Genomic DNA, 26,990 nt, shown 5'->3' with positions numbered 1-26,990 from the left:
TACCTGGGATTATAGGCCTGCGCCACCAGGCCCCGCACAAGCTTTCTCTCCTGTGTTCTTCCCTTCTTGCTTTGTCTGTGTGTGATGCAGAGGGCTGAACCTAAGGCCTTGTGCATGCCAGGCAAGAGCTTTAGCACTGCGCAGTGTACTGTCTTCATTAGACCAGGCTGCTCACAGGGACGCCATTTACTTTTTTTTTTTTTTTTTTTTTTAATTATTGGGGATTGAACTTGGGGCCTTGATCTATATCACTGATCAACAGACCCAGCCCACAGGTTCTGGTCCCATTGGATGTTGGTCACATTTTGGAGAAGCCAGACTTTGTTCTCCCTGTGTGTGAGGACTCAGCTGTCATCTCCTGATCTTGGGATAAACATTCTGAGGAAGGACCTGGGCTTGTGAAATGAGTTTCTTGCGTAACAATGCAGAGCAGGCGTTGGGTTGGCGGTGTCCGGAGAGACCGTAATGTAAAATAATGACTCTGACTTTAAAGGAAGTAAAAACAAAACGTTTATTCTGAGCCAGTGTGGCCTGGGAACAAGGATTGCAGTATGTTCTACCCTGGGCAAGTTAAATGAACTTTTGTAGTCCCAGAACAAAAGGAAGTCAGACATACATTTGCTGCTAATGATGGTGGGAGTGTCAGCAGGCTCTAGTGCAAAGCTGGGGTGCTCGCCCGCCCTCCCTCCCTCCCTTTCTCTCTCTCTCTCTCTCTCTCTCTCTCTCTGAGACAGGGTTCCTCTGCATAGCCTTGGCTGTCCTGGAGTTGCTTTGTAGACCAGGCTGGTCTCGAACTCAAGAGATCCACCTGCCTGCCTCTGCCTCCCTGAGCATGGGGATCCTTTTATAGGGTTTCTTTCTTTTTCTTTTTCTTTTTTTTTACTTTCACCCCTTTACTTATTTATCTGTTTGTTTGCTTGTTTGTTTTTGAAACAGAGTTTCTCTGTGTAGCCTTAGCTATCCTGGACTTGCTTTGTAGACTAGGCTCACCTCAAATTCACAGAAATCCTCTTGCCTCTGCCTCTTGAGTGTTGAGATAAAAGGTGTCGGCCACCGTGCCCAGCTGACATTGTAGCTTCTTCAGAGAACACAGATCCTCATGCTGGTGGACGGCTGTCATCTTGGTTTATTTAATGCTTATTAGATAATCTGACTTCCTGGGGTCTTATTTACAAGAGAGCTGTAGGCAGGTGTGATGGCACATGTGCCATTTCAGCATTTAGAAGGACCTTAAGTTAAGACGCAAACCTGGCCTACAAAGCAAGACCCTATGTTCAAAGCAAAACAACGGTTGAGAGCTAGAGATGACCCAGCAGCTAAGAACACACACTGCTTTTGCAGAGAGGTCAAATCTGGTTCTCAGAAGCCATATTAAGTAGCTCACAGCCACCTGTAACTTGAGCTCCAGGGAGGCTGAGACACCTTCTTCTGTACTTGGAGGGACTCTGTGCTCATACATGCACAGGTCCACACATACACAGAACAAAGAGTTAGAAAGTAAGTCATATTTTAGAAAGTCAAAATGAAAACAGGTTGCCATATTTTATTTATTCGTTTTGGTTTTCCGAGACAGGGTTTCTCTGTATAGCCTTGGCTGTCCTCGAACTCACAGCAATCCACCTGCCTCTGTCTGCCAAGTGCTGGGATCAAAAGCGTGTGCCACCACGCCCAGCTCTCCAGGAACTTTTTATGTCCACCAGGCTAGCCTGGAACTCCTCTCAAGTCTGTAATGCCCAGCACCATTTCCTTAAGTCCTAGAGGAAGGAATAAACTTGGGTTATGTTAGATATATTATCATCATAAAGCAGTGCAATATTAGGCCAGTTTTCTTGGTCAGTGTTCTGTAGCTGTGAAAAGACACCACGATCACTACCACTCTTATGAAGGAAAGCATTTGGCTTACAGTTGCAGAGGTTTAGTCCTTTATCAGCAGGGCTGCATGCAGGCAGACAGGGTGCTGGGGAGGAGCTGAGAGTTCTGCATCTGGATTGACAGGCAGCAGGAAGAGAGGCAAACTGGGCCTGGCTTGGGCAGCTGAAACTCAAAGCCCACCCCCAGTGACGCACTTCCTCCAACAAGGCCACACCTCCTAATCTCTCTCAAGTAAAGACACTCCCTTATGAGGAAGTATTCACATGTGTGAGCCTATGGGGGCCATTTGTGTTCAAACCACCACACTAGTTTTCCTTCCTTCCTTCCTTCCTTCCTTCCTTCCTTCCTTCCTTCCTCCTTCCTTCTTCCTTCCTTCCTTCCTTCCTTCCTTCCTTCTTCCTTCCTTCCTTCCTTCCTTCCTTCCTCCTTCCCTCCTTCCTTCCCTCCTTCCTTCTTCCTTCCTTCCTCCTTCCTTCCTTCCTTCCTTCCTTCCTCCTTCCCTCCTTCCTTCTTCCTTCCTTCCTCCTTCCTTCCTCCTTCCTTCCTTCCTTCCTTCCTTCCTCCTTCCCTCCTTCCTTCTTCCTTCCTTCCTCCTTCCTTCCTCCTTCCTTCCTTCCTTCCTTCCTCCTTCCTTCCTTCCTTCCTCCTTCCTTCCTTCCTTCCTTCCTTCCTTCCTCCTTCCTTCCTTCCTTCCTCCTTCCTCCTTCCCTCCTTCCTTCCTTCCTTCCTTCCTCCTTCCTTCCTTCCTTCCTTCCTTCCTCCTTCCTTCCTTCCTCCTTCCTTCCTTCCTTCCTTCCTCCTTCCTTCCTCCTTCCTTCCTTCCTTCCTTCCTTCCTTCCTCCTTCCTCCTTCCTTCCTCCTTCCTTCCTTCCTTCCACCTAGATTTAGTGCCTTACAAACACAAACCTGATACTTGGTTACTAGGAAAATGGCATCAGATCCACCACAATATATTTAGCACCAGAACTGCTGCCACTTTGGCATGAAACAGGTCAGTAGAAGCGCGGAGGCAGAAAGTACACTTCGTCTTACATCTTGCTTCATGAGGGATATGTGTCTTGATCATCTTCCTCCTCTCCTCCTCCTCCTCCTTCTCAGGAAGGGTCTCACTCTGTAGCCTGGTCTGGTCCGGAACTCACAGATCCCCCTGCCCCTGCCTCTGCCTCCTTCTGCTAGGATTACAAGTGTGCTGCTCTGCCAGCTAAACTGCTTGTCTTAAGGGAAGTTGCCAAGTCACTACTGCCTACTCACTCACTCTCTCTCTCTCTCTCTCTCTCTCTCTCTCTCTCTCTCTCTGTGTGTGTGTGTGTGTGTGTATGGGGTGTTCTAGACAGGGTCTCTCTGTGTAGCCTTGGCTATCCTGGACTTGCTCTGTAGACCAGACTGGCCTCGAACTCACAGAGATCCATCTGCCTCTGCCTCCCTGAGTGCTGGGATTATAGGCGTGTGCCACTGTGCCCAGCTTCAGGTCACTTTTCTAAACTTTGTTAGAATCATGGAGCGCAAACCCTCCCTCTGTGAGCACAAGGAGGCAACCCTTGTAGTTTGTGGCTAGCTCTGTCTCTCTAGTGTGGTGTATGTCCCTGTGGGAGGACCAGTAGATGGCTTCTGGAGATCATAATACACTTGTTTTACTGGTGATATTTCCAGTGTCCCAGAGAGGTAGAGCAGCTTGTTCAAAGTCACATACACGTGTCAAAACGGGCCTAGGATTTCCCAGCCTCGCTTCTGAGCCTCGGGTCTTTTAGATGACAGCGCCTCTGAGCACACTGACTCTGCCACCTCCATGCAGTAGGGAGTGTATAGCCAAACAGGCTAGAAAGGAATCCTTACTGAGCCAGCCCTTTCCTGCTTGTAGTGTCTGCTATGAACCTTCTCTGGAACAAGTTTTGGTTCTCTCTGACCTCCAGGACAGATGCAGGTTCTAAGGTATCTGCTTTCCGCCCACTACTGCCCCTTGCCCACCCGCGACACTTTTTTCACCAAGGGAACTACGGAGGCTCCTGAGTGTCACTTGGTAAAGCCCACATTGCTCCCTCCCCTCGGGGACCTTCCCAGCGGTCCCTCCCCTTTACTAGCAACTTCCAGTTGTTAATAATAATCAGTCCAAGGGGCTGGAGAGATGGCTCAGTGGTTAAGAGCCTTGGCTGCTTTTCGGGAGGACCAGGGTTCAATTCCCAGCACCCACATGACAACTACCAACTGTCTGTAACCCCAGTTCCAGGGAATCTGACATCCTCATACAGACACACATGTAGGCAAAACACCAATGCACCATGTATATACAGGTATTTATATATGTGTGTGTGTGTGGGGTACTTGTCTACTCTGAACTTTCCATGATGACCCATCTCTGTCCATTCGTTTGTCCATCTGCTATGAGAAGGAAAACTCCCACTACTGGCAACAGTTGGGTTTAGTCATTGCTGTATCCTTCTCATTCACAGTGGCCCTAGCCCGTAGTAGTTGCTATGTAGGTATCAGCTGAAGGCTTTCATTGGATGGCTACTCATTACATGCAGCGTTCGGGTACCGGCGTGTTCTTTGCTCTTGTGTGTTCCAGTACTTCTGTGTCATAAGCTTTCCCCTACTTATCTCCTCTTACTGGGTTAAAGTATGTTCCTGTCTGCTGCCAATTAGATCGTTGTCTTTTTGTCTTACTCATACCCAGTGTTGGGTCAGGAACTCATATTTGATAAAAAAAAAAAAAAAAAAAAAAGATGCCTGCTAAACAGACTCGGAGTGAGGCAAGGTTTAAAATCCCAGCTTTACCATGCTTTACTCTTTGTCTGAGCCAAGGCGTTTTGTAGCCCAGGCTTGCCCTGACTTGCTGTGTACCTTAGGGTGAGCTTCTGATGTTCCTAGTTCTACCTCCTAACCTGTAGGATTACAAGGGTACCACCATTCCCAGTTTGTGTGTTATGTGTCATATGATGTAGCCCAGGCTATCCTCAAATTCAGCCATCTACCTCTACCTCTTGGGGTTTTCAGGTGTGAGGTGTTTCACTGCCCCACAAGGCCACTGTTGATGTCTTGAAACATAGAATGAAAGTGACATTACTAGCACCGAGCCTTACTGGGAGTACATGAGGTTAGGGGCGGGGCTTATAGACGGGACTCCTAATTAACTGAACCTCCCAAATGGCTGGATGAGTCATCCAGTAGACTGCCATTGTCACCTAGGAGCATATTCTGGTGACGTGGGTAATGGGATATGTAAGCCAGAGTCTGGTTTTCACTCTCAGTTTCTTCTTTTCTTATACAATTCTTCCAAAAGCCTGACCTCATAGTGACAGTGAGTAAGTCATTCCGAGGGACACATTTTTGGTCAAGTCCACACATGGGTCCTCTGGCTAGCTCACTGGGTGCCCTCTCTGCTTGCACAGAGCCTCATTCTTGGCTGTACCGGGAAGCAGCTTCCCATCTCTGGGGTGAGCTGTTGTCCCTGGGCATTGCTTGTGTTCTGGGATGCTAGGGATGGCGAACTCGGGAATGGTTTTGGTCTAACTCGTGCCTTAGTGAGACAGAGTAAGTGCAGCTTGTGCCTTCTTACCTACATTCTGGGATGCTGTCAGAGGGCAAGGCCTCTGCCAGGACCATGTGATGATGAGCATCCTCAGGGCTGGTACTCAGTGGGCAGCCTCAGTGGATCCCAGCCAGACTGGCTTTATATGTATTTTCCAGACAGGATCTTAATCCATAACCCAGACTGCCCTTGAACACAGAGTACTCCTTACTCAGCCTTCTATGCGCTGGGATTGCAGGTGTGTGCCAGGTCCCTCCCTCTGTCGCCAGCAGCCTCATCTTTTTGTTTTGTTTTGTTTTGCTTTGTTTGTTTGCTTTGGTTTCTCTGTGTTAGCCTTGGCTGTCCTGGACACACTTTGTAGACTAGGCTGGCCTCGAACTCACAGTGATCTACCTGCCTCTGCCTTCTGAGTGCTGGGATTAAAGGCATGTGCCACTCGCCCCCCGGCTTTTGGTCGGGTGGAACAGAAAAAATACACACAGAGCTAACACGGGTCCCGTCCAACAACTGGCACCCGGCAGCCCCCCCCCCCCCCACGAGGGGCGCAGCGGCGGGAGCCCCACCCTTTTGTTAATCCCAAGGGGCCCTCTGCTTTGACACACAAGCACGGGACCTAATGTCCACCTTTCCTGTATTCTTCTTCCCTAGGACCTAAGTTGGGGGCAGCTAGCTGGTGGCCCGCCTCCCCGTGTGCTTTCTTTTCAAAGACTGGTGTTCGCCCCCAGTGTCTGCCCTGCCCACCTCTGTCCTCACGGCATACTTCCTCAACCTGACCCTGAGCCTCTTAGGACACTTGCATCCTTTGTCTTGCACAGCATGGGACACACAACAAATGCCATCAGTTTATTACCTGCCCTGATAATTTTGTCTATCACTTTTTAAAAGAGTTCTTCAAGACATGGTCTCTCTGTGTAGCCCTGGCTGTCCTGGAACCCACTCTGTAGACCAGGCAGGCCTTGAACTCACATAGATCTGCCTGCCTCTGCCTCCCGAGTGCTGGGATTAAAGGTGCACACTTTAAACTAATTAGTAATTAGTTAATTGCTAATTAATAGCCAATGAGTTAATGATTAACAACTAAAGGTGGCGGCCACCTGGCATTCATCGCTTTTTAAATGTAAACTTTGTTCTTCCCTCAATAAATTTAACAACTCTGGCAAGAAGGAGAGCGGCAGGCATCGGGCAGCCCACGTTCTCGCCCCTTGCCCGTCACCTGGTAAAGCTCACATCACTACACCTGGCTACAGTGGGAAAGGGAGACAGTGTAGCTGTGTGCCAGAAACCAAAGGAGGAGTTGAGTAATCTAGTGGTCTGTGCCCTGGGCCAGCAGGCCAGTGTAGCCTGCAAGAGGACTGGCTGAGGATGCTGGGAGTGGGGGTGCAGGGAGCAGGGTTAGGGAGGACAGAGGACAAAGGTAGGCAAAGCTTGCACTCAGGTCTGGGGAACATGGGCAGGTTGCTAGGGAGTGACAACATGAGGTAATGTGGCCACTGACAGTAAGCGCTAGGCTGCTGGGAATTCCAGGGAAGGACTGAGTCAGGCAACCGACACTGTGGGGCTGAAGTTCTGCGGGAGGGCAGTGATTTGCACGGGCGGGAAGAGGTCAGAGATGGAAGAAGATTGGCAAGGTCGGAGCTGGGGTCGGGGTAGGATGAGTAGGGGTGGGGGTGAGTGAAATGGGGAGGTAGGGGAGTAGGGTGGAGTGAGGGGGTGGGGGGTAGCCTTGACCTTGGCCTTAACTGATGTGGATAGGATAGGAGAGAGGTTGAAGTATGAGGGAGACGGGTAAAGAAGCCGGGAAACAAGATGCGTTATTTCTGAGACAGGATGGTGGCAGGAAAGGTAGAGAAACCCCGCCCCTTCTTTTTTTTTTTTTTTTTTTTTTTACGTTAGGGAAGAAATGGAACACATACATACCCCAAAAGAAAAGCAGTGTTTGGCCAACTCATGATGAAATGTACATTCATTAAAACAAACAAACAAATAAAAGGAACAGTTCAGACAGGAAGCTATTAAGAGAGTCCTTAAAAAATTGTGATAAAGATGCTGAAGTGTAGCTGAAGGGCACGGACCGTAATCCCAGCACTCAGGGAGGCAGAGGCAGGAGCATCTCGGTGAGTTCAAAGCCAGCCTGGTCTACAGAGTGAGTTCCAGGACAGCCAGGGCTACACAGAGAAACCATGTTTCAACAAAACGAAACAAAAAAAGATGAAGTGTAGCTCCTCAACAGCTGGTAGCTTCTGGTGGCCGAGTGGGAAAGGACTTAGTTTATTTAAAGGAGCTATTTGCTGGGAGTTTGACTATGTTCCAGTGAATACACAGGCAACACTAACTGCACTTGCTGTTGTTTTTTATTTTGGGGGTAAGGTGTGGGGTGGTGCAAAGGTAGACCAGTGGCTCTGGGAGGAATGGGAAGTGAAGTGTGATTGGCCAGCGTGCATCCTACGACATCCCCAAATAGTTAATAAAAATATTATGTTGGAAAAAGGAAAACAAACAAAAAAGCCCTCCAAAAAAACAGTGCTCAGCCGACTCGCAATGAAATGTACATCCCTTATAAGAAGCTGTGCCAGGGCAGAGTGGCTCAGCATCAGAATTCAGAAGTGAGCAGAGTCATCTTGGTCTACTGTGGATGCCTCATAAATATTTGCGCACTGAATTAAACGAGCCAATTGAAAGCTGGCATTTCTCCACCCCCCCCCCCCAGGCAGGAAGCCTGCAAGGCAGCGAGTTGCTGGCATGCACCACGCATTCTGGCTAGTCATCAGTTACCATCCCCCAGTGCGCGAGGGACTGCCAAGCTAGAGTGTGGCTTGCGCTGGTCAGAGGGTCTGTCCCTGCAGTATCCAGCAAGCAAGGCCAGCCCCTGAGAGCAGCCAGCTGCCCTGAGCCCAGGTCTTTTCCAGCACTCTCGCCGGCTGGCCATTGCACTTCTTCCCTTTTCAACCCAGGGCTTGGGCTCGCTGGCCTCTCCTTTCCTTCCGGACTCTTATTTCCTGGGGGCTTTGGTTTCTGTCTTTCTTAGTGGTCCAGAAACAAACCTACCCTTCCTTGAGACAACCACCACACCTCTCTTTAGCTGTAACGAGTAGGAATGTTTTGAAATCGTGCAAAGATGACCCAGCACAGACAGAAGGGCCTGAGTGCTCTGGCCTTGACGCCAGCCTGTGGAGCTGGCCTTGGCCACTGCAAAAGGGATTTGGATTGGTGACAGGTACAGGGAACGAGGGGTTTCTGTTGCAGCCGCAGATGGCACCTTTGAAGTGACCTCCATGTCGCAGGTGCCTGAGGGAGAAGAGCCTGGTATGGCGGCTTGGCTCCTTTTCCTTTCTTTCTTTTGATCATTAGCATGGTGTAAGAAGCTTGGGGTCCCATTTCTATTCTGTTACCAGTACTGGTCACGTGACTGCAACCTGGACCTTCCGGGAGTCCTTAGGAGTCTTTGATCAGAGTGCTTCCATGTGGAGTCCCTGCTAGGTGTTTGCCGTACTAGAACAGTGAGCAGCTGCAGCAGCCATGCCGTGGCCACTGCAAGCTCACACACTGACTTGGTCTCCTCTTTTCTTTGTTGATATTAATCTTCTTCTCGTTCTTTAGTGGTTTGTGCCTCTCAAGACCTATCAAGAAAGTGTCTGTCGGGCTGGAGAGATGGCTCGGAGGTTAAGGGCACTAACTACTCTCTCCTCCAGAGGTCCTGAGTTCAATTCCCAGCAAGCACATGGTTGCTCACAACCATCCATAATGTGATCTGGTGCCCTCTTCTGGCCTGCAGGTGTATATGCAGGCAGAGCCCTGTATACATAGTAATACGTAAATAAATCTTTACAAAAAAAGTGTTTGTCCTTCAAGTTTGATGGGTGGCGGGAGGATCTTTGCATTTGGGGGCTGTAGAACTCCTCTGTGTTTAGAAGCATGGAGTATGATCCCCGTCCGTTTCCTGGTGCAGAATTCAGCAGTGGCCTTGGGTATAAAAGGGCACTGAACGTGAGCCCAGACATCAGGGGACGAGCTGAACTCAAAGGTCATGGGTGGATTGAGATGTGTCGATTTCTGGTCCTTAGAAGAGAGTCGGGCACTGGACGCCGCATTCACTTTGGAATGTGACCCCTGGGCATTTGGAATGTCCAATGTCCCTCAGGGGCTGGGTGTGAGGTCTCTGGGATCTGAAGCTCCTGAAGGCCACTGTGAGGAAGACCTTCTCCATTGTAAGTCTCTTCCGTGAGGGCTTGTGGTTGGTTTCAAGAGATGGCTCTGGGGGCTGGAGAGATGGCTCAGGGGTTAATAAGGAGATGGCTCTGAGATGACGAGCCTATTAAGTCTTCTTGCAGAGTTCCGTTCCCACCATCTGGAATCTCAGGAATTCTGAACTCCCTTGGCACCTGTTCTCACATGTGTGTGTACAGACCCTCCCACCTCACCTCCCCATACATGTAACCAAAAATAGAAGGTAAAAGATTTTATAATTTGATGCATCTTCATTCACAGAGATGTAGCAATTGGGCTGTTTTCTTGACTTATATTGGTTTTGTTTGTTTGTTTGGTTGTTGGTTGGTTTTGGTTTTTCAAGACAAGGTTTCTCTGTGTAGCCTTGGCTATCCTAGACTTGCTTTGTAGGCCAGCCTGGCCTTGGACTCACAGTGATCCACCTGCCTCTGCCTCCCGAGTGCTGGGATTAAAGGTGTGTGCCACCACATCTGGTTATGATTGATATTGTTTTAATACCTGGAAGGTCATAAAGATCGGACAGGCCTCTGGTCTCTGTGGCTTTGGTTTCTTCTCTTTAAGTATTCATCTGCCCTTGTGCAGAACTAAAATAACCAGGCAGGAGCTCAAGATAGAAGAGGTCTTAGTCAGGGTTAAGCTCTGTTGCAGCTTTAACACCCCCTGTCCCTTCATTGGGCCACAAGGAAGACATCAGTGAGGCTGTATTTGGACCATGTCAGAAAGATGGTCCATCCCACCGTGTATTTGCCTCTTATGTAAAAGTTCTGTAGACTTGTCATGTCTAGTATTGCCCCAGCTGAAGGATCTGTGGCCTAAGGGTTCTTCTGAGACAGTATGGTTACAGGTACCTCAAAGACTGTTGAGCACATCGGTCCTACCACTGGGCTCAGCCCAACTCAATTTGGCCGGAGTGGCAGTTGGCGTTTGCTGCTGACTGTAAGAGAGCTACTAAGGGGACTCTTCCTCAGAAGAGGATGTGCGAGGGCAGACAGGCTGGCTCTGACCTGGGCTTGGGCAGAGTGTAAGGTGGTCTCGACCTGTGGGAAGAACTGGGGGAGGTGCTTGTGCCTGGCCTTGCGATGGGCTGGTCCAGCTGTTAGCTGTGTAGAGATGAACGAGGGAGGGGTCCAGAAACTTCTTAGTTGAGGGAGCAGTGATGGAGGAAGAATGTGCCCTTCAAGCTCTGGCAGCTCTCTAACCTTCTGTCACAGAACAGTAGGACAGAGTGACACTGTGGAGTCTCAGGTGTTGACTCCCGCTTCCCTCTGACCTGTTTGCCTCCATCACAGCAGTTCCATCAAGACCAGATGTCACTACCTGGGGGCCAGTTTGGAAGCCTCAGAGGTTTTTGTTTGGTTGGTTGGTTTTTGTTTTGTTTTCTGAGACAGAGTTTCTCTGTGTAGCTTTGGCTGGCCTGGACTTACTTTGCAGACGAGACTGGCCTTGAACTCACAGAGATCCACCTGCCTCTGCCTCCTCGAGTGCTGGGATTATAGACATGTGGCAGCACACCCAGCTGGAAGCCTCAGGTTTGAAATCTAGGCCCCTAATTATACACATATACATTCTTCTATGTTTATGGAGTGTAGTCACCAAGGTTTTTCACAGTGAAGATCTCTAAGGGCTAAACACAGAACATTAAACAAAACAAAACAAAACAAAACCCTAAAACACCAGTTATTTATTACCCCGCCCCCCCACCAGGCTAAAGTAGAACCAAAACTAACTCCACAGGTCCAGAAGAATGCATTTGGTTTTACTTATTTAAAAGACTGCATACTGGGTGTGATGAGTCATGCCTAAGATGGTCAAGAAGCTGAGGCAGGAGGATTGCCACAAATTTGAGGTCAGCCTACGATAGTTTCAACACCTTCTTGACTTTGTTGTTGTTGTTGTTATTGTTGTGCTTTCTGAGACAAGGTCTTACCGTGTAGCCCAGGTTGGCCTTGAACCCACAGAGATCCACCTGCCTCCTGCACCCAAATGCTGAGATTATAGACATGGGCCACGATGCCCAATGCTCTTGAGCCTTAAAGTTTGCAAAGATTCTAAAAGTCATTGGTTAGTTCTAGAACAGCCACACCCTTGATGGAGGGTGTGCCCCCACTAGATTTTTTAGGTCTCTGCCAATAGTCTAGTGTCTACCACAGCAGGCTAGGAACACTGACTCATTTGAGCCTTTGCATCCTTATAGCCAGCCAGCCAGGGATTATGTGGCCTGGTGCCGGTATCCACCCAGTACAGAAAGGAGAACAGGCTGGCCTTGCTCTGCTGTTAAACGGTCCTTTCCCGTTGGTAGAGTGCTTGCTTAGCATGAAGCCCTGGATTCTGTCCGTAACACATTATAAATCGCTCCCGGCACTTGGGAGGTGCAGGTAGAATTAGAAATTCAAGGTCATCTTGGGCTACAGCAAGAAGTTTGAAACCAGCCTGGGCTACATGACCAAAATTTAAAAAGCAGACCCCTTTCTCAAAAGTCATCTGCACAGGTCACATAGTTTCTAGCAAAACTAGATTTCTCATTTTAAAATCAATGCCTCAAATTCTTGGTGTTCCTGTATTAGGTTTGTTCATTCATAGCTTTCTCCCAAATCCAACTTACCAATTAGCCTTCCCCAATCTAAGTTTTTCTCAGCTCCTTTATCCTCTTTCCTCTTCCTTTCTTTATGTTTGTTTGTTTGTTTGCTTTTTGAGACAGAGTATCATGTAGCCCAAATTGGCTTCAGACTTGGCATGTAGCTGAGCCTGGTCTTGAACTCCTGGTCCTTCCCCGCCTCCTGAGTGCGGGGGAGTGTCACAAAAACTCTCCTATCAGTATTTCTTTATTTCTTTTTCTTTTTCTTTTGTTTTGTTTGTTTGTTTTTTGAGACAGGGTTTCTCTGTGTAGCGTTGGCTGTCCTAGACTCACTTTGTAGACCAGGCCGGCCTTGAACTAGGCGTGCACCACCACACCCGGCTCAATATTTATTTCTTTACTGTATAAATATCAGTACAGATGAAAATAAAACTATTTCTAGTCTTCCCATTTTGTCCTAAAGCAGAGAAAATTGTTATTTTCTGCCCTCCTTCCCCTTGCCTCTCCTACCCTACCCTTGTGCGGAGGGGCCATGCACATGCTAGGCAAGTGTTCTGTCACTGAGCTGCACCCAAAGCCTTTGTCTTCATAGTATACACGCCGTGGGATTTCTACTTAGTCTTCGGTTTACTGTAGATAACTCTTTCCAAGTGAGCGATGTGCCGTGTTTTTCTTATGGTTTCGGTTTACCAGGTTGTAGGATTATATTATCAGAGAATGCAGCATGTATCTCTTATAGATCTTGCCCATCCCTCATTTGATTATTTTCTCTTCTTTTATATGCATTGGTGTTTTGCCTACATGTATGTCTGTATGAAATTGTTGGGCCTCCTGAAACTAGAGTTGTGAGCTGCCACATGGCTGCTGGGAATTGACCCTGGATCCTCTGACAGAGCAGCCAGTGCTCTCAACTGCTGAGCCATCTCTCCAGCCCCTGAGTATTTTCTTAAATAATAGAAGACTTCTGCAGGGTGGTGGCAGTACACGCCTTTATCCTAGCACTTGGGAGGCAGAGACAGGTGGATCTCTGTGAGTTTGAGCTTAACCTGGTCTACAGAGAAAATTCTAAGTTTTTAAAAAACAACACCAACAACAACACCACCACCACCAACAACAAAACCACAAAAAAAAACCCACAAAACAACAATAACAAAATAAGACTTCTAGAGGCACAGTTCTGATGTCCTGTGTTTGCACATGTGCTTCCTGTTGTCCTTATGAATGGTCATGTAGCTTTTCTATTTTTTCCTCTCTCCTTTCCCTCTCTTTGCAGAGTGCGGGGGTCTCACCCAGGTCTTGTACATGCTAGGCAAACACTGTTAATGCCAAGCTACAATCCAGCCAATTCCTTCCTATGGTGAATTGTGCAGACAGGAATACTTCCATCACCAAGATGGGCAGTGAAAACAATCATTTTTTTATACAGTAACATTAGTTCACAACAAGCCTGGGTGGCCCAGCACTTCAGTCAATCCCCTTAGTCCTCCTGAGGCACTTGGCTGGAGATTGCCCCTCTTTGCACTATCAGACAGTGAAAATGGGGTGCAGAGTTTCAGGCCCTACCCTGATGGCTGCCTGCTTTTGCCTCTGTTTCTCCACGCAGTACTTTGGCAGCAGCCCACGGTCCGTCTTCTCTCGGTGTGACTTTAAGGCAAACCTCATCCGAAATGGCTGTGGAGGTGAGATCGAGAGTCCGGCCAGCAGTACCCGTGTCCTTCGGAGCCTACCCCTCAGCAGCAAGGGCTCCAGTGCCATGGGCTCTGACGTCATCCAGATGACGCCGCAGGAGATTGCGGTGAGCCTCCGGCCAGGTGAGGCTTTCTCAGGATGGGTTGGGTGCTGTGGGCCCAGAAAAGCCGAATGGGTGGGATGCGCTAATCTGGAAAATGAGCTTGATTGAGATCAGAGCCCGGAGATGGTAATGGGACGAAAGGCTCACACCGGGAAGCAGAGTACAAGGTTGCTGGAGATAGGGCTATGCGGCTTATGTTTTTTAAAGATTGTAGTAGAGGCCATGTCTTAGTCCATGAGGCATGCCCTAGGGTACCACCATCACTTCTGCAACAAATGGAACGAACAAGCAAACCCCGACCCAAAACAATATTGTGGTATGATATATCTATATATAACATAAAATTTCCCATTTAAACCTTTTAATAATATTCATTTTTATTGTTTTTAATAATGTGTGTGTGTCTAAGCGTGTGCACGTGAGCACCTCAGAGGCCAGAGGCATGGGACGGATCCCCTGGAGACCCGCTTGGAGTTCAGGTGGCAGTATGGTGCCTGACATGGTGCTGGGAACCGGACTCAGGTCCATTTTAGTTTCTCTGCCAGGGTGGGACCAGATCTTAACCACCGCACTATCTCTGCAGTCCCCATTTAAACCTTTTATTTTTATTTTTATTTATTTATTTATTTTGAGGCATGGTCTCACTGTGTAGCCCTTGACTGGCCTGGAATTTGCTTTTGAAGACCATCTGGCCTGGGACTCACAGAGATCTGCCTGCCTCAGTCCTGGCATTGAAAGCACATCTTAGCCATTTTTAAGCGTACAGTTCAAGTTGCCATGTTGTGCCACCATGACTGTTTCCGCACTACTTCATCTCAAACAGAAACCCTCCACCTAAGTGGGTAGAGAATGCTTCACCCGCGTTTACTCCTAAGCACTGAAGTCTCCTTCCGTCTAGCCTAGTGACCTCTTACAAGTAGGAGCATACAACGTTTGTCCTTTGCTGCCACTTGACACAGCGTTTTCAAGGTTCGTCAGACTGGAGTCCGAGGCAGAACTTCCTGCTTCCAGGCTGAATGAGGCTATGTCACACACACTCAGTGCGTCATATTTTCTTTGTCCACTCATTTGCTAGTGGACACTGAGCTGTCTTGATTTTTTTTTTTTTTCACTATGACGAACCCTGCTGGTTTTATTGCTGGAAGTGTGCCGTCAGGGTTATTCCCTATTCAAAAGCTTTGTTCTTTTAAAAAATGTCTCGTGTAGCCCAGGTTTGCCTCAAGCTCACTATGTAGATGAGGATGACCTTGAACTCCTGATCCTCCGGACTTCACTTCTGAGTGCTGGAATTACAGATGTGTGCCCCGGCACCTGAATGTGTAGCGCTGGGGACCCAGCTCCGGGCTCTGTGCTTGTAATGTTGGCCGCTGTGCTAGTTTAGCCGTCCATCACCGAATGCTCGTTCTGCATATGGAATCGGTGTGTGTGGAGGAGGCAGTGCTTGTAGCTAAACTGGAAAACCTGACTTGGTTGGGTGGGGCAGAAATCTCCCGGTTGCATTGCTTTGGGGCCCCTCACCCAGCCCACTGCCTGTAACACTTGGCAGGAACCATTTCTAGGTGGATATTTAGTGCTCAGGACAGATTGAAGCGGGGGCCAACTATGACTGTGGCTGGTCCCCTAGCTTGGAGGCCCTGCCTGGGCAGGTTGTTTAACCCTTGTGCATCACAAGGTTGTCATTCTTCACTGAAGTGCTCAGAGCCGGACATAAGACTGTTTTCTAAAGAGCACATGGGACTTGTCTTGATCCCAGGACTGAGAGGCTGAGGTGGGCAAATCCGGTCAATATACTGAGTTTCAGGTCTGCAGGGGCTACATAGTAAGACTGTCCCCAAAAGAAAACAAAGCAAAAACAAACAAACCTAATACCAAACCAATCAAACAGAGAGAGAGACAGACAGACAGACTGACTGACTTCAGAAGTTGAAGCCATCATTTTTATAGGATAATAATTGGTAGACATCGGTACCAATGCCCTAGGACGGGCTCTGGTGCAGTGCAGGGTACAGGGTAAGCCTTCCTCAAAGCTCTTTGTTGCCATAGCTATTTGTATTTCGTGCTTCTGCGAACATGCATTGGTTTAGAATGAGCTTTGAGTCACCAAGACGCTGGGGGGAAATGTTTGGTTTTATTTGTTTCCATTACTGTGAAGCCAAAACAAAAGACATAGAAGTTGGCCCAGGTGGATGGAGTGGCCCAGATTACGGAATTTAGTCACACATCCTGTTAAACTATCATGTAGTCTCTAGTGTTAGAAAGAAAGTAAGAATAGGATCGACCCTGTGTTATTTACTGAGTGTGGTGGGAGGCTGGTCGGAGGGAGGGCCCAGCTCTGGGAAGATGGTGATGAAGGGGCTGGCCACCCCACAAAGGTAAGTTTTGGTAGAGATGAAGATGTTGATGGGGCCTGAAGAAAAGCAGAATGACTAAAGTTCTAGAATCACTGTGGGTATATTTCTAGAGACAGAAGTACTTGAAACAGTTGTGCCTTTTAAAGTTTTGAAAACATAGTTTTAATGCAAAAGAGAAATAGGCAAAGTCCTCTTATATGGGGATAGAGGACTTAGCTGTTATACTTAGCAAAAATCTGAGTTTATGGAGTGCGGTTTTTGCCCCCAGGGAGCTCTTCCATTCTGGGGAGCTCTGTCAGGTATGTGGGGATTAGCTCTTCTTTTATATGGTCTTAGCATTGCTTTCCTGTTTTCTTCCCACACACACATTGCTCCCCCCACACACACACCTTGCCTTTGTTGACTGAAAGGGAACTTTACACCAGACAAGCCAGGGACAAGCCTCAGCATAACTTGAAAGGCGCCTCATGATGGCCAGGCTGTGGCACCAGGATAGATCTGAAGAAGAAAAGGGCCTGGGTGGTGAGGGGCGAGGAAAGAAAGATGGAGAAGGATTTCTTTACTTACTCTTTTGGAAAAAAAAAAATTTTTTTTTTAATTACATGTTGGTCTGGAGAGGTGGCCCAGCCATTAAAAGTTACATTTATTTGCCTGTTGTGGTGTCATGGTGGCACATACCCTTAGCCCAGCACTTGAGAGGCAAAGGTGGGGCGATATCTATGAGTTTGAGGAAAGACTGTCTACATTGGGAATTCCAGGCTAGCCAGGACTCTATAGTGAGACCCTGTCCCAAAAACAGTTCTGTCTCTGTATGCCGTGAACACACATGTGTGGAGGTCAGAGAACAGCTTGTGAGACTGAGTCTGTTCTCTGCTTCTACCATATGAATCCAGGGACTGAACCCCATTACCTGCTGAGCTATGCCCCTGGGCCCTTCATAATTATTCCTATTGTTTTATTATCGCATATGTGTAAATGTTTGCCTACACGAATGTCCGTGTATCACATGCGTGCCCGATGCCTGCAGATGCCAGAAGAGGCCATTGGAGCCCCTAAAACTGGAGTCACAGGTGGTTTTGAGGACACCATGTGGGTTCAGGGAATCAACCCAGGACCTTTGGAAGAGTAGCCAGGGCCCTTAACCATTGAGCCATCTCTCAGCCCCCTTCCCAGTAAAAACATTTTTATTACATTTTAGTGTGTGAGTCCTTTTTTCTTTCCACCATGTGGGTGCGGGACATGAGAACAAACACAGGCCCCCGGGCTTAGAGGTGGTGGCCGGGTCCCCTGAGCCATCTTACTTGCAGCCCTTCTTCTTTAGTTCTTAAGCAGGATTTTTAAAACTTTCTCAGATGAAGATAGAATTCACGTATCACAAGCCGTACAATTTTTAAATGCTCAGGCCACTGGCTCTAAGTCTACTGTGAAGCTGGCTAGCCATTGCCACTGTCTAACTACAGGCCGTTTTCACGCTGTCAGTTTGAACCAACCAACGACTCTTCTTCCTCTTCCACACCTGTGTTCATTGCTCTGATGTCGCCCTCACTAAGCATTTCCGGCTGGTTATGCAGCACGGGGACCTTAATTTATCCATGTCGTGGAGACGTGCTTCTTCGTGTGTGTGTGTGTGTGTGTGTGTGTGTGTGTGTGTGTGTGTGTGTGTGTTTTCTCGAGACAGGTTTTCTTTGTGTAGCCTTGGCTGGCCTGGACTCACTTTGTAGACCAGGGTGGCCTCGAACTCATAGAGATCCGCCTGCCTCTGCCTCCCGAGTGCTGGGGTTACAGGTGTGCACTACTGTGCCCGACCTCTTCCTGATATTTTTGAACCAGGGTCTCACTGTGTGGCTCAAGCTGTCCTGGCATTTATGACTCTTCTGCTTTAGCTCTCCCAAGACAGGCACTCTCATGCCCCGGTACTTCCTCCTTTTTATGGCCAAATCATACTCCATGGACTTAGTCTGTGCCTTCGATGGTTGGCAGTTTCTACTGGGTAATTTTGAATACTCATGTACAAGTTTTTTGGGAGCCATATGGTTTCAATAATTTTGGGTCTATAGCTAGGAGTGGAGTTGCTGAATCGTATGGTAATTCAGTGTTTAACTTTCTGAAGAACTGCCAAACTTTAAGCACAGTTTTATATAAATACAAGGATCATGTTTTCCATTTTATTTCAACACTGGAAACTGTATGTCAGGATAAGAATTAAAAAAAAAAAAAACCCTTAACAAAAGGCATGAAATTCTTAGGCTATGCATGTCAAATAAAACTTACTGAGATAAGCAAAAGTGAGGGGTAGTTTTCAAATACCGTGGCACTCCAAAGGTTTCTTTGAGTTATTTACCTCAATCTTTTAGCTTCTTAAATATTTTTTAAAAAAATATTATGTTGTTTGTGTTTGTGCACATGATATGTGTGCAGAGGATATTTCTCTCTCTCTCTCTCTCTCTCTCTCTCTCTCTCTCTCTCTCTTTCTTTTTTGGTTTTGGTTTTTCGAGACAGGGTTTCTCTGTGTAGCCTTGGCTGTGCTGGACTTGCTTTGTAGACCAGGCTGGCCTCGAACTCACAGAGATCCGCCTGCTTCTGCCTCCTGAGTGCTGAGATTAAAGGCATACGCCACCACGCCCTGCTCAGAGGACAGCTTGTACTTGAGACTGACGATCTGAGTTCATTTCCCTGCAAAGGATATGAAAAGCTGGACACAGCAGTGCACTTGTGTAACCTTAGCATTGCTAGACTGAGGTGGGAGGTGGAGACAGGAAAATTGCCTCCAAGTTTGCCCGTCAGCAGCCAGGAGCATATGGGGAAAGCTGCAGAGACAAGAGAGACCCCTGTCACTAACTAAGCAGAGTGGAAGACAAGAGTCAGCCTGGGAAAGTTGTTCTCCGACCGCTTCCAGCGCACGCCTCTCCGTTTACTTGAAGCTGGCAGGAGGCTTTATTTGTTAAGATCCTGCCTTGTCTTGACTTGTGAACAAAGTGAGGCTTGGAGTTCCGATCTCAGCCTCGCAGTGCCTAGCCCCGAGCATCTGAAGCACGCTCCCAGGGACAAAAGTGAAGTTTTCTTATTACAGGGAAGGCAGAGAAAAGAAAGTGTTCAAATACCTTCCAGGCGCGGTGGGTGACTAGTTAGTACTTGATTAGAGGGAGAACCTGTACTTAGCAGTGGAGCGCTGGCAGGAATCCTGTGCTGAACACAAGCAGCCTGGGGAGGGGGGTGGCTTTGAAATCAGGAAACCAGCTCAAGAGAGGGGCTGGCTGCTGGGCTTCTGCTCAGGGTGGGGGCGGGGGTGGGGTGGGGGTGGGGTGGGGGTGGGGCCCTCCTGTCTCTCAGGTGCAAGTGATCAGCTTCTCTTTGTAGTTCACTTTATTGCATTTCCCCATCCTACTTCTGGTCCTGAGGTGGGGATTATGTGGAATAACCCCGGAGAGAAGATGTTCAAACCTGTAGGGCTCCCAGGCAGAGAGGGAGGCTGTGGGGGGAGGGGGGAGGGGGAGGGGGAGAGGGATGGGTGAGTAAGGGGGGAGGGGTGGGATAATAAATCCAGACAGAGGCAGGCACGGACCAGCCCTGCTGGTGAAGGTGAGGCCTCTGCCCCCTGCATAGGCCATCATTAGGCCATCGGTTAAAGCATAGACCAGAGGAGTGTGTGTGTCTAAGCAAAGTCACACCCAAAGGTGGGAAAGGTGCCCGGACCTGGCAAAGCACACTCCACACATGGCCCGTGGTGCCACCAGCCTCCCTGTCAACCCGCAAGCCAACCGGAGAGGCCACCCTTGCTGCTTCTGCTGCTGCTGGCGCACGCGCTTCAGAGTGACGCCCCCTCTGAGAGAACAAGACTGTCCGTCTCACAAGAACCGCTGATGGAACACATTCCGTGATCGCCAGAGCCCACGTAGGAGGGTGCAGCATTTAGAGTAACCCGTGTAACGGCTGGTGCTCAGCACGAATGGTCCCACCCTCCTTGTCACACCCTCCCTGTCTGGAGAACTGGGAGAAATGGGAAGAGCTGTATATGTGCACGCACTTTTCTCATCGATCTTTTTCTCTAAGAATTTAATGCTGGGACATTCCCCATTTCCCACTTGCAAGCCTGGTGCCTCTTAGTCCATGGCTGCCCCTCGGCTTCCCTCCTTCTCTGTCTGTGAGTTATTGGCAAAGCTCAGTAAGGTAGTAGTACAGTCTGCATAGGAGAGGATGGGAGTAAGAGACTTGGGAAGATGGGCAGGTGTCAGAAAAGCACGCCGGAGGTCACAGATCAGGACGGAAGACGCTCCGTCCATCTGGGGTCTGGCTTCTTAATGCAAAAGGCCCAAGTGGGGTGCACACAGGGTGGGGGTAACCTCCCTTTTTCAAGTTCTTCCCTACTCCCCACCATGATAGGCATCTATCCAAGGAGTCCAGTGGAAAGACCTGCTGTGTCTGTCCAGTGGGAGCCTGAGGACCACACCATAGCAGCTCAGAATTTATTCCGGAAGAAATCTCAAATATTCATCTGTCTGAGTCAGACTCTGGCAGTTTTTAAAAATAGGCTCACAGTAACAGGCGACCTAAACTCCATCAGTCTTGAGGCAGCTAGGAGCTGCAACCACCACGCTCCATTCATGCAAGCTTTTGTCATTCTAGGGGCCTGCTGTTGTCCCACAGGAGTGCATCCCAGCCTCAGCAGATGCTCTGAGCACCACTGTCCTCACTTCATATTTGAGTAAGCCTAGGTGCAGGAGGTACCCCTGCTCTGACTTACGAAGTGTGTCTTTTCTTCCAGTGGGAGGAGAGGAAGCATGAAGGATTCGGTCTGTGTCTTGCAAGGGGCAGGACTTAGCCCCACAGGATGCAAGAGGCTGTCTGAGCTAGACAACCAAGAGGGAACCGCTTGAGTGGTGCCGTGTGCATTTTGGCTCTTGCATCTCTAAATACATAAAAAAATTTACCCAGATTTCAAATGCTCAAGAGCTGTGCTGCCCTAGGCCAAATAGGATTCCTGGTACCCTGGCAGGCCTGTGGTGAGGCAGACACTTACCTGCTGGGAGCTGAACTTTGAAGTCAGTCCTAAGTGATTTGTGCTTAGAAAAGATGACAGGATTTAGGGATTTTCTTGACTTGGGCCTCTCCAAACCCTGAGGGGTGAGCTAGTAGGTCTGCTTGCTCCCTGCCTTTAATTAATTCCCACTTTCCGCACCGGCTGGCAGTCCTACCATAGAACCCAGATCTTATATTTGGTACACAATTTGGTAGTGTCTTTTCTTTTTTGTTTTGTTTTGTTCTGTCTTTTTAATAAAATGGTAAATGCAGTATATGTCCTATATATGTGCCTAGTGTGTGTGTATTCATAGTCACTTTTATAAATGTACTTAGTGACTTTTGGTATTTTTACTCCCCCCACCCTCAGCCCCGCCTTCTTTTAGCCCTTTCCATTGGATCTCTTTTTACATTTCCTTTATAGTCTCAGGTCTGGGGTGTGTGTGTGTGTGTGTGTGTGTGTGTGTGTGTGTGTGTGTGTGTAAGTGTAAGAGTCCTATTACTAAATCTGGAGCTAGGCTGGAGCCCAGCAAACTCCAGTGATCTTCCTCCTGTCTCCACTTCCCACAATGCTGGTGTTACAAATGTGCCAGATGTTACAAACATCTGGCTTTTTATGTAGGTACTGGGTATTTGAACTCAGGTCATAATGTCAGCACAGCAAGTCTCCTTACTCACTGAGCTGTCTCCCCAGCCCCAAGTTACTGTCTTTGTTAGCTGCTTTGTCACCTGCCCTCCCTTGACTTTTACCCAGTTACAGCCCCCATCCCCCCCCCATGACAGCCCCACCCCTAGTTCTTACTCTCGGCCACTCCCTCTTGTTAATGCCTTTGCTTCCGGTGCTGTCTGGATCAGGGCTTCTGGAGTGTGCAGGTGGTCTACTTTCAACCCAGGTTGCATGGGCTCAGTGCTCCCAGTTCCCCACGGGTCTGTTTTGCTGAGAGACAGTTCCTCAGCCACACTGTCACAGGTGTTACCCAGGGCTTCACTCTCAGCACCACAGGCACTCAGACACTGTACTTCCAAGAAAAGAAAAAAAGTGTTTCTTTTTAGTGGTACGCCATCACCCAAGAAGAGGAATTGGTTTTAATTTTTTTGAGGTCAGACAAACCCGAGGCGAGACAAGTGTTTTACAGAGTAACCACTCCATGGTGAGAACTCAGGAGGCAGAGGCAGGTGGATCACTGTGAGTTCGAGGCCAGCCTGGTCTACAAAGCAAGTCCAGGATAGCCAAGGCTAACACAGAGAGACCCTGTCTCAAAACACCAAAAAAAGAAAGAAGGAAAGAAATGAGAACCCACCCTTTTGCCCTTTTGCCCCGGCAAGCCACTTGGCCTCTAACTAGGGTGACCTCTCTGTTGGCGCAGGTGACCGGACTACGCTGCAGCTGCAGGTGCGCCAGGTGGAAGACTATCCTGTGGACCTGTACTACCTGATGGACCTCTCCCTCTCCATGAAGGATGACCTGGACAACATCCGGAGCCTGGGCACCAAGCTTGCCGAGGAGATGCGCAAGCTCACTAGTAACTTCCGGTTGGGTTTTGGGTCTTTCGTTGACAAGGACATCTCTCCTTTCTCCTACACAGCACCGAGATACCAGACCAACCCGTGTATTGGGTGAGTGGGAAGCTGTCCTTCTCTGGGCACTGTGGAGTGCTGGGATGAAGTCGTGGGAAAACCAAGCTCACAGAAAAGGCTAGTTTAGGGGAGATGTTTAGGCTTAGGTATTTAATGATTAACGATGGCCACATTCTGTCCTTGCACTGTATATGAAAGTTATATCCTGGCATGATTTGTTTTCCTTTTCCCCCGAGACAGGGTTTCTCTGTGTAGCCTTGGCTATCCTAGACTCACTCTCTCAGGCTGGCTTCAAACTCACCTTGAACTCACCTACCTCTGCCTCCTGAGTGCTGGGATTACAGGCGTGCGCCACCACACCCAGCTCAAGGCTTGATGATCTTGTGGGGTTTACTTTCTTGCCTACTTCACGTGACACTGTTTTTCTCACACTAAGATAATTAAGTAGCTGGGAGGTGGTGGCACACACCTTTAATCCACTGAGCCTGCCTTTACGTGGGTTCTAGGGAACACGCAGGGTTTATGCTTGTTTGGTGAACACTTTACCCACTGAGTTATTTCCTTAGCCTTTTTTTAAAACAGTATTTTTTTTTTTTATGTTTTTATTTTAATGTAGTCCTGGCTGTCCTTGAACTTAATAGGCATCCTTCTGCCTCTGCCTGCCAAGTGCTGGGGTTATAGGTGTTTGCTATCTTGCCTGCATGTATGTATGTATGTGTGTATGTATATTTCGTATGCCTGAATTAGAAATTGTTTCACAAATTATCAATGAACATGAGTTTTAAATTTCTCACACAAAACAAATCCAGAAGTTTATACTGGCCAGACTTGCTACAGGTTTATTTCCTGCTTACCTAAATGTAGTTGAGGGGGCGGGGTGTCCCCTGGACAGTGGATACCTATTCTCGGGGATAGAGATCCGGTCCACACATGGCTTCAAGGTCACCCAGCCTAGATGACCATACTTTAAATGAGACTGTCTGCTCCCATACTCTTTTTGTTTGTTTTTGTTTTGTTTTGTTTTGTTTGTTTGTTTGTTTGAGACAGGGTCTCTCTATGTTAGCCTTGGGTGTCCTGGACCTGCTTTGTAGACCATGCTGGCCTTGAACTCACAGCGATCTACCTGCCTCTGCCTCCCGAGTGCTGGGATTAAAGGCATGCGCCACCACACCTGGCCATTCCCATACTCTTTTTAAAAAATTAATTTATTTTTATTTCATGTGTGTTGGTATTTTGCCTGTACATATGTCTGTGTGAGGGTGTTGGGTCCCCTGGAGCAGGAGTTACAGACAGTTGCGAGCTGCTATGTGGGTGCTGGGAATTGAACTCAGGTCCTTTAGAAGAGCAGGCAGTGCTCTTAACCACTGAGCCAGCTCTCCAGCCCTCTGCTCCATACTCTTAAATAGGAGGCCGGACACTAGGTTAGCTGTGTAAGCAGGGAAAGCAGGACTGGTAAGCAGATGGGACTGAACGTGGGCCACATCCTCCCACACCCCTGACACAGTGACGGCGGAGGTGGCTTCTCTCTTTTCTGTTGTCTCAAGTGATGCGTGAGATGTGAAGGTTGGGCAGTACAATGGCATTACAGTGGTTGGTGACTTCCAGCCTTTTCTTGCCTCATCGCCACCTTTGACCTTAATGAGTCTTTGGGATTTAAGGCTCACGTGATGGGGAACAGCTAAACCTTTTGGTTCTCACTAAGCTTCAGATGCCATTCACGCCGTTAGCAAATGGACACTTTAATGAGATTACCTCATTGCACCCATGCTGGCCTCCTCAGGTCCCCAAGGCTTCTAAGCCATGTTTACAGGTGAGGAAAGTGAAGCCTACACAGAGTAAAATACCTTCATACAGGTACCTCAGGGGGCAGATTGGAGCCTCAGTAACACAAAGCCATTTTGTCCTCATCCAAGATACTTTATCTGAGGCTACGTGACAGCGTGCACTCCCAAGTTCCCAGGAGCCCGCCAGAGTTCGCCTAGTCTGCAGTAGGAAGTCCCCAAACGTCCACCGATAAACATCTTCAAAGCATCGTCCTTATTTGTACGAAATCTGAGGATGGCTGCTTAGTTTATTGCTGTCAAGTGTTTTAAAGACCCTGGCCTTACTTCTCCCTGTGTTTTTGCAACCCAAACAACTTCAGCTCCAAGCTAGGTTGGGTGTTGGGTGAGGTGGTGATGTTCCGGCAGCCTGTTTCCTGAGTCTCCCAGCCCCACCCCAATCCCCTCCCCCCTTAATTTTATTCTTGATGCTGGCTTAGATCCTTCTCAGGGGTCAGAAACCAACACAAAGATTGGAAAAACAATAAGATAAGCCAGGTAGCCGTGGTGCACGCCTTTAATCCCAACAGAGGATCTTTGAGTCTGAGGCCAGCCTGACCTATAGAGTGTGTTCCAGGGGAGCCAGGACTATACAGAGAAATCCTGTCTCAAAACAAAGAAACAAACAAGCAAGAGAAAGAAGGAAAAAAACCCAGTAAGATAAACAGTTTTAAATATGGGTATATTCAAAGACCTTAAGAATAAAGAGCTGTTGGCATCATTACGGCCATAAGTAGCCGTAAGCTATGTAAACTACCTTATGATTAGTAGACTCATCTCCAAGGCCCCTTTCAGCTGTCCCCAGGTCACATGTATTATCATTGGGGGTTTTGCTACTTATTGGGAGCAACAGCATCCTAACCAAAACAATTATTTGGATCCATTGGAACAGTGGCTCCATCCTCTCTTTTCCGTTCCTGCCCTGATTGGGCTCCAACTCTAGTTGGGCAGGGTGTGTCTGCATCCACGGAGATGCTGGGCTGGGAGCTGGCAGAGGATGAAGGACCAAGTCTGGGTGCTTAGCATCCGAATAGTCAAGGCCGTGGCACACAGCTATTCAGAGCTCCTACTGGAAGCCCTCTGGGCAGAAACAGTGGCAGACAGGGCACTTCTGGACAGTGAGTACAGAGCACTCTGAAAAGCTGTTCCTAAGACAGGAAATCAGCGAAGAAAGGGTGTTAGGAAGGAAACATCAAATCTAAGTCATGCAAATCTCTCTTTTGTAAGCCAGGAAGTACTAGGAGAGACACTTTAGTCTGGGGTCAGGCTGGCCTTTCTCTCCTGGGGTCCCAGTCTTCCTGGAGAGTCCCCTTTGCAACTTGGGAGGGACAGCACAGGCCAGAAATAACCAGAATTCCTATGCTTTCCCCACTTGGGATAGAATGCACCAGAAATACTAAGTCTGAAGAAGTGCCAGGCCTGCCCTGGGTACAACAAAGTAATGTAAGCATCAGATTAAAGACCAGAGTGTTAACTGGAGCAGCTCTAGGAAATCCCGATGCTCGCTTGACATCCCATTTTCTTTCTTTCTTTCTTTCTTTCTTTCTTTCTTTCTTTCTTTCTTTCTTTTTTTTCTTTTGAGACAGGGTTTCTCTGCATAGCCCTGACTATCCTGGACTCCCTTTTATAGAGACAGGCTGGCCTCTAACTCACAGATATCCGCCTGCCTCTGCCTCCCTGAGTGCTGGGATTAAAGGTGAGTGCCACCATGCCTGTCTAACACCCCATTTTCTGTTGCTAGTTGTGGGGCTTTTTCTTTGAGCAGCCATCGGGATACACTCATGTGAAAACATCTCCATCAGTATTTACACATTTTCACCCTTCAGGAAGCCCCAGTGTTCCTTGGCCACATTAAAGGTGTCTTTCTACCACCTTCTGGCATCTTAGTGGACATGCTCTGGGTTGTATCCTCTGTGTTCTCTGTCACATGCTCCTGACTGTGTCTGGGCTGGAGTTACTGTTGCTCATGTTGTTCAGAGCTTGGTCACCTGAATCTGGAAGGTTCTGACAGTGTCTCTGTGATGGCTTCCTCTCTCCTCTGTCTGCATGTCCATCCATTAGTCAGGGGGGCGGGGTCAGTAGGAGCCTCTCCGTTCAAACTTCATGTTTTTTCTCTTTCTTCTTATAGCTTCTGCCACCCACCCAGCAACATAATAGAAAACCATCCAGGTTACAATTCTGTCCTATTCTGTAGTTTAATCTGTATGCCAGACCTTCAGTTTGGACTTCTGTGACT

At 48.3% G+C, this 26,990-nt stretch overlaps 1 protein-coding gene across 1 annotated transcript in view; it reads left to right on the top strand.

The window, feature by feature from the left end:
• ITGB5 (integrin subunit beta 5) overlaps positions 1–26,990 on the top strand; it is a 106,170-nt gene that overhangs the window by 15,861 nt on the left and 63,319 nt on the right. The window contains exons 3-4 of the mRNA XM_084802072.1: positions 13,801–14,008; positions 22,724–22,973. Of these exons, the coding sequence (XP_084658198.1) occupies positions 13,801–14,008; positions 22,724–22,973 (458 nt within the window). The remainder of the gene's footprint in view (positions 1–13,800; positions 14,009–22,723; positions 22,974–26,990) is intronic.

The sequence above is a fragment of the Acomys minous genome (assembly GCF_964271855.1).
Source record: "Acomys minous genome assembly, chromosome: 11".
Classification (NCBI taxonomy): domain Eukaryota; kingdom Metazoa; phylum Chordata; class Mammalia; order Rodentia; family Muridae; genus Acomys; species Acomys minous.
This window is presented reverse-complemented; position numbering and strand designations above follow the sequence as displayed.